The 8,013-nt window shown below is 38.6% G+C and overlaps 1 protein-coding gene across 1 annotated transcript; it reads right to left on the bottom strand.

Moving 5' to 3' along the window:
* Nucleotides 1-4,136: 4,136 nt before the first annotated feature.
* Nucleotides 4,137-6,782, bottom strand: LOC113055607 (telomerase RNA component interacting RNase-like). The gene is made up of 3 exons (XM_026222033.1): nucleotides 6,050-6,782; nucleotides 5,831-5,908; nucleotides 4,137-4,477 (listed from the first exon to the last, which is right to left on the bottom strand). Exons 1-3 carry the CDS (start codon nucleotides 6,335-6,337, stop codon nucleotides 4,370-4,372), a joined length of 474 nt encoding a protein of 157 aa, XP_026077818.1. The 5' UTR covers nucleotides 6,338-6,782; the 3' UTR covers nucleotides 4,137-4,369.
* Between the last annotated feature and the right edge of the window lie 1,231 nt (nucleotides 6,783-8,013).

Here is an 8,013-nt window from a genome sequence, read left to right as displayed (position 1 = left end):
GACTTGCTGACTAATAACCTTATTATGAATTTGGCGTTTTGACCTCTGAAATGTCTCCTAAATGTAACTATTAGTTTGGATTAAAGTTTAAAAACACCACTTCACTAACCTGCTCGACTGGTAGCATAACTGCTACCATGTGCTACATTAAATGTATAACATACTAACAATACAAATAAAATATACTATATTTGATTAATGTCTATAGTTGCCGATAAGCTTTTAATATAAGTTATTGTCGTTTCGGGAATCATTTGATCGGGGCTTCGGAGTTTGCAACACATTTGATTCAGTTCGGGACTCCGAAGCGCGTTTAGCGAATCATTTGATCGGGGCTTCGGAGTTTGCAAAACATTTGATTCAGATCGGGACTCCGAAGCGCGTTTCGTGAATCATTTGACCGGGGCTTCGGAGCGAGTCCGCAAAACATTTGATTCAGATCGGGACTCCGAAGCGCGTTTCCCGAATCATTTGATCGGGGCTTCGGAGTTTGCAAAACATTTGATTCAGATCGGGACTCCGAAGCGCGTTTCGTGAATCATTTGACCGGGGCTTCGGAGCGAGTCCGCAAAACATTTGATTCAGATCGGGACTCCGAAGCGCGTTTAGCGAATCATTTGACCGGGGCTTCGGAGCGAGTCCGCAAAACATTTGATTCAGATCGGGACTCCGAAGCGCGTTTAGCGAATCATTTGACCGGGGCTTCGGAGCGAGTCCGCAAAACATTTGATTCAGATCGGGACTCCGAAGCGCGTTTAGCGAATCATTTGACCGGGGCTTCGGAGCGAGTCCGCAAAACATTTGATTCAGATCGGGACTCCGAAGCGCGTTTAGCGAATCATTTGATCGGGGCTTCGGAGTTTGCAAAACATTTGATTCAGATCGGGACTCCGAAGCGCGTTTAGCGAATCATTTGACCGGGGCTTCGGAGCGAGTCCGCTAAACATTTGATTCAGATCGGGACTCCGAAGCGCGTTTAGCGAATCATTTGACCGGGGCTTCGGAGCGAGTCCGCAAAACATTTGATTCAGATCGGGACTCCGAAGCGCGTTTAGCGAATCATTTGACCGGGGCTTCGGAGCGAGTCCGCAAAACATTTGATTCAGATCGGGACTCCGAAGCGCGTTTAGTGAATCATTTGATCGGGGCTTTGGAGTTTGCAAAACATTTGATTCAGATCGGGACTCCGAAGCGCGTTTAGCGAATCATTTGACCGGGGCTTCGGAGCGAGTCCGCAAAACATTTGATTCAGATCGGGACTCCGAAGCGCGTTTCCTGAATCATTTGATCGGGGCTTCGGAGTTTGCAAAACATTTGATTCAGATCGGGACTCCGAAGCGCGTTTCCTGAATCATTTGATCGGGGCTTCGGAGTTTGCAAAACATTTGATTCAGATCGGGACTCCGAAGCGCGTTTCGGGAATCATTTGATCGGGGCTTCGGAGCGAGTCCGCTAAACATTTGATTCAGATCGGGACTCCGAAGCGCGTTTCGGGAATCATTTGATCGGGGCTTCGGAGTTTGCAAAACATTTGATTCAGATCGGGACTCCGAAGCGCGTTCCCCGAATCATTTGAGATCAGGTCTTTCGAGCGGATTTGCAAAGCATTTGATTCTACCATGTTCTTGTCTACATCAACTTTTAATAAAGAGAAAAGAGGTTTAGAGACAGATTTTTGTTAATAGCCTGTTAGTAATCCCACAGTCAGTAACTGTATAATTTAGTAAGGGAAAATTAAAACAAAATAGGAAGAGTTTCAATTTTTATTTTATTTTTGTAGCAATGGTCATCTTAACCTCTGTGCATTGTTCAGGGTATTTCAGGACCCCCGATTAAATTCTAATTCTAATATACTGCATCATACAAGTGTTTATTTGAGTTGAATATTTTGATATTCATGTAAGGAAACGAAGCCATAATTTGAAAAGTTTACATTAACATTTAGCAGACGCTTTTATCCAAAGCGACTTACAAATGAGGATAAAAAACAACACAACAAAAAGAGCAAACAAAAGTTTATAAGCGAGAATAAACAAGATGCATGCAAAATGAAGGCAGATATTGTCTGATATGTTAAGAAATAATATACAATAAAAATGCTAAAAATTTTTGCCAAAATATTTGACTCAGAAGTCCAGATGATTCAAGCTGTTCGTGTCTGTGAGTGTAACAGCAGCAGCAGAGATTATTAACCGTAAATGAAAACATTTAAAACTCTGATTACTCGATTTAAAAAAAATAAATGAAAATGTAGCAAAACATTACATTCAGATGATATGTAAAACTCTGTGATTATCAGTGTCAGACTGTGTGTGTTTTGTCCGGGGCTCGTGGGACAGGCGTACTACCCCTGCTGTGACATCATCATCCTGGGGAGGCACTTTGAGAGCATTCAGATCATCCCAGGAGCCAAACACGGGAACATCCAGGTGGACACACACACACACACACACACACACACGGTTCTGGCGTCCAAACATCAAGGTCTTTATAAACTGTTACAGCACTTACTATATTATTTTATATTATATTATTACACATTGTGTAGCTGTTCATTCTAAAGGTCCAGTCTGTCTTCTAATTTTTATGTAATTGTTACTCTTTGACATATTGAGTAAATCCTATGGACCAAGGCCTGTTGTGATATCTTGATTAATCCAAGTCCTATGGTAGAGTTCCCTCTTACTCGAATGTAGCTCACTCACTTGCCCAAACACACATGCACACTCACATACACAGAACCTCTCCTGACTTTCTCTATCTCTCCCTCCCAGCGTTGAAATTAAGTTATAATTGCCTCATTAATTTGTGATTAAATATGTTATTAATTCATTTTGGAAAGATATTTCATGTCTTTACTTGTCACTTTACTTAACACTTAACACAGCTACAGTTGAAGTTTGAAGCCGTGTTGGTTGTAAAAATATTGTGATGGTAGTAAAATAGGTGGTAAAAAGGTAATAAATTCAATTTAAGAATCTCTGTATAAACCCTGTTAATGTAATGTGTGCTTGACCCTGAACTTTTTACCATGTTTAAATCCAGATTTTCCTGTTTAAAGAAAGCAAATGCTGTCTAAAGTGCAGATTGAAATGTAAAAAAAAAAAAAATGTTTAAATAAGAATAACTAGAAATAGAAATGTCTCTTGTTTAATTTTAAGTTCTGAAACATTTCTCATGCTTTTGTATTAAGTTAATTAAGAAAAACGTTTGGAGCATGTTATGTTCTTTAAATATAAGTTGTAGGTTTTTATAAGTAACTACCAAGAGGCCAGCGGCAGACAGTGAGCCTATGTTTGATCAGTTTAGCCTTCTCAACTCATCACGACTTGTAGAAAATCTTCAGATATAAAACAGTAGAAGCATATAACAATAACAATGTTTAAACGTTAGACCCAGATAAATGTGCGCTATATCCAATACATGGAGACGCCAGCACGATCACTTGCATTTCTTTCAGTGGATACTTCATAATTTTTTGTTAAGTCAAAGTTAAGACTCAAGTAACACATTATTCGTAGCTGTGAAAGGTCTACTTTTTGGCTTGCACTCACAATAATCAACAAAACTTTGTGCTTTTATAAAATAAAGAAAACAAACATGATGCGCTTTTTGCCGTCGCATCTTGAGCAAGAGCAGTTCACAAAAATGAACCGACACTCAGTGAAAACATGCTTCATAGACATGGTAAATATATCTGTAGAAAGCTTTAAATTATTACTTAATGAAATAAAACAAATAAAAAACTCTTCCATGATAATCATAATCCGTGACGATGCACTTCTCTCTAAAGGAACGAACAGACGAACACGGTCTCATGTTGTTTCCACCAGCACGGCAATTTATGGATGTCTATAATATAAAAATAAGGAGATGCCTACGTCTAAACTATGTGGTAAAAATTTGCCCGAGGGCTGTAAAAAAAAAAAAAAAAAAAAAATCGGGGGCCAATTGGTCCCGGCCTGAAATTCAGGGCTCTATTGAGAAGCATGAAGAGTTAAAGCAGCTTAATTATTAAACTAGTTGATGGAATTTGAAAAACATGCAACATTTTTAAGAAAGACAAAGCATTGCATCCTATCTGTGGTGAAGTGTGTAAAATGGAAACCACCTGAACATCACAGTCAGGACAGATACTGTGGTACGGTGAGTTTAATTCATCATCGTCAATCTTCATCAGGTGACATTCAAGAACCAAACATGTTGAGTACAAAATATCAGCAAGGTGAACGAGATCGCTCTGATGCCACGGACTAAATTATAATGTCTCAAAAAGAACCAGAACCCATCAAACACTGCACAGGAAAAAAAACTCGACCTGGAAATGAAGAGCTGAAGGAGAGGAACAGACAGTGTGAAGCAGTTCAGTCTATTTGACCAGAGGTCTGGTTTTATCATCGTCTCCACACTGATGCGCTTTATACTTTTTCACTTCTGCCATGTATTTAGTCCAGGCGTCTCCTTTCCCAGCCTCCACCTGCATCAACAAACACACAGACGTATCACAGCTTCCACAAAAATATTAACTGTTTTCAGCACTGATAATAATCAGAAATGTTTCTTATAGTGGACTTCAATTGGAACCAATGGGCTGAAAGTCCAAATTGATCCCCATTGAAGCCCATCATATGGAGAAATGTCCTGGAATGTTTTCCTCAAAAACTACATTTCTTTTCAATTATCAGGAAAGTTTTATTTTTGATGTGAACGTATCCTTTAAAGGTAACGTAGCAAAAGCCTACTAATTTAAAATGAAAAATATCAAAGAGAGTCAAAAACTATCATAAAAACAAGTTTGTTTGGAAATGACTCTTTTAATATTTTGCTTTAATACTGCTATACTGTTAGAAAACCATGTAAGAATTAAATATGCTAATACGCTTTGCTTTGCAAAATATCTGAAATCACAAATTGATATTTAACTAATAATTACACATTTGTACAATATTATAAAGTATATGAATATTTTGAAAATGTCTAAGGGAATATCGTTATGGAAAAAAATGGGACATTCAATATATCAATGCTTTGTTCGCTAGCAAACATAAAACATTTTTGTGTAGTTGGTTTATATTTTTATTGTTAATGCTAATATAAATCACCCATTTTTTGTGTACAACAGCCTTTTATTGAAAATGAACCATGTTTTACTGTAGTTAAACTACAGTTTTTGTAGATTTCCATGGTTACCATTACAGTAATTGTATTTTAAACATGTACAAACAAAAGTTCAACCAAAGTTGCATTAAAGCTACACTAAAGTGATTATTACATTTTGAATATAGATATTTTTCTTATAAAAACGCATGGATTCGCTATAGGTCTTGTTAACCGCCCGGAGCTGTGTGAGGCACTTTTTCTTATGGATGGGTGCTTTTTATTTCACTTCTTTTGGACTGAAGCACTGCAAACAGCCACTGAGTGACTTTAACATTATATTTTTTAATATAACTCCGATTGGTTTTGTGAGAAAGAAGTCATACACCTAGTTTGACTTTACAGGGAACAATTTTAAGGGATCATGTTCATATTTGGGTGAACTAACCCTTTAAGTTTATTAGTATTGTATTTAAAATGTATCGGTATTAACGTTAACAGAAACTGTCCTCCGTAAAACGCGCCGCGGACCGTTGGTCTGTTGCATAGCAACGGCCTTTTTAATCCAGAAGCCGTTGAAATATTTAAATTCTGTGAGCGGTACTGTATGGATTTGCGCCATGAAATAACGTCATAATGAAATTATACTGGCGTTTTTTTTCCCCCATTCTTATACAAATAAAAAGATAATTTTAGCCGTTATTAAATCATGACCGGAGAGCACATCTCTCACCTCGGAGTCGAGCTTCTGTTTTTTAGCCACCATCCCGGTCTTGAGCGCCAGTCTCGCGCCTCCTCTCCGCTTGCCCACCTGAGTCAAACAGGGACAGACTGACAGCGTTACACGGGCTTCAGGAAGCGGCAGGGACCCGAACAGAGCCCGAATCTCTCTCTGTCTCTATGTGAGTGTGTGTGCTACGCTAAACTAAAGCGCGTCCACTGCCGTTCTTACAAAGCTGCTTCCTCCAAGCGGCTTCTTTTCCTGAGACGCTTGACCTGCAGCAGCAGAGCTCTTCTTCGTCTTGTCCTCCTCCTCCTCGGTCTGTCTCTTCCTCCTCTCCTCCTCTTCCTCCATCTTCTTCTTGAACAGCTCCATGAAGCTGCCGTCGTTGGCGAAGGCGTTGGCCGCTGTGGGCGCCCCGTGGGCCGGGCTGCTGCCCCCGGACTCCCCGCTGCTGCCGCTGGAGGAGGACTGCTGATGGTTAGGACGTCTGTCTGATTTATATTGCTTTTTCTCCATAGTTTAACTGCTTGGTAAAATAATAAATAAAGCCTTTACGTTCACGTCTGTTTTATGATCGCGCGTTTAAACGTAACACAGGTGAAAACGAAATAATGATACGTTGGTTTGTCTTGTTATTTGATCGTAAAGTGTCGCGACGAAACGGAAACACCGTCAGCGGCGAGCGCGATTATCGAGCCGCAGGTGGTTATAATCGCTTATCTACCGGATCACGGGAGGAATCGGCAGGTTTCGGGGTTTTATCCCGGTGTTTTTCGCACACATTCGTTGTTTTTCAGCGTCGCTCCGCCATACTGCATTTCATCTGCGGGCAGCGGTCAAGAGCTCTGAGCGGCGCACCGCCGCCTGCAGGCCGGAGGAAGAACTGCAGCAACTGAATATAACGCGTCAATGTGCTACTTGCCCTTTCTTTGTAATTATTTGCGATTAGCAGTTTCTGAATGGACATTATTTATACCACCATTTTTAAAGTGAAGTTATGTTACTTATTTAATAGTTTTATTATCCATGAAAACATATAAAGCAGCACGTGTAATAATTACCGCAGCAAGAGTAGTAGTTAAGAAAAGAAGAAGCAGAAACAAAAGTGGTTTATGGATTATGATTTAATTAATTTAGAAAGATTGTTTCGACCAAGATTTCACTTGCATCTCAGGTAAAAATGTTTGTAGTCCTCACATTTACAAGATCAATAGATTTGTTAAGAGAAACAAAAATATATAAATGACAAAATAGGATTAACTAATGTGACTTAATTTGATTAAAATATTGTAAACAAAATATTTGATTTGATTTAAATAAAATGTTTTAATACATATAACAGTACAATATATACAAATTATTGAATAAGGGTTAAACTAACTCATCTAGCTAAATTTGATCAAAATAAATAAAACATTTAACAGTACAGTCGTGAGAATAAAGAAAAATGTTAATGATGTAAGTATTTTAACAGTAAAACTACTTCCATTGTCAAAGCTCGGATTCATTTGACTGATTTCAAGTACTGATTTGTGGAATATGTTTAATAATAAAAGCACATTTCTCATACTCAACTACATACTGACGCTTGGATCGACTAAAAATAACAGACAAACTGCATCCTGTCTCTGTTCTCAGCAGGACGATCACAGAGCGAAAGAGACGTGAAGCGACGTGAAGCGGCGTGAAGGGTTTATCGTGAAGGCCTCTGTGGGCTTGTGTCCACTGTCTCTGGGCCAGGAAGCACTGAGCCGGACCTGAACCTGATCCAGATCTCTCCGGTGACCTTCTGATGAAGAGTGAGGTACAGACATGTGTTTAATTCTCAACGCCAGCATCTGCTGCTGATCTCACAGACAATCATCTCAGCTCAGCCCTCGCTTTCTAGAAATGAATGGAAATTTGATAGAAAATAAGAGTTTTAAAACTAAAAAAGATATATATATAAAAAAAATGTCAGAATTGCGAGATAAAGTCAGAACTCCAAAAAAAAAAAAAAAAAAAAAAAAAAAAATTATAAAAAATCTATAAAACTTATAAAAAAAAATCGGATTTCTGGGAAAATCATTAGAATTGCAAATGAAAGTCAGAATTTTGTGACAAAAACGTCAAAATTGCTAAAGAAAGTCAGAATTACGAGAAAACTCAGCATTGCTAAATAAAAAAGTCATAACTCCAAAAAAGTCAAAATT

The sequence above is a fragment of the Carassius auratus genome, chromosome 3 (assembly GCF_003368295.1).
Source record: "Carassius auratus strain Wakin chromosome 3, ASM336829v1, whole genome shotgun sequence".
Classification (NCBI taxonomy): Eukaryota; Metazoa; Chordata; class Actinopteri; order Cypriniformes; family Cyprinidae; genus Carassius; species Carassius auratus.
Note: the sequence above shows the minus strand (reverse complement) of the source record. Positions and strands in the feature narration are given on the sequence as shown.

Bases quoted from the DNA above. Each gene is read 5' to 3' on its own strand.
- LOC113055607 (XM_026222033.1), bottom strand. From the start codon at position 6,337: ATGGAGAAAAAGCAATATAAATCAGACAGACGTCCTAACCATCAGCAG. The intron at 5,909-6,049 runs GTAAGAACGGCA...TGTTTGACTCAG, and splicing joins CGCTTGGAGGAAGCAGCTTT to GTGGGCAAGCGGAGAGGAGG. The intron at 4,478-5,830 runs GTGAGAGATGTG...TTGTTGATGCAG, and splicing joins AACAGAAGCTCGACTCCGAG to GTGGAGGCTGGGAAAGGAGA.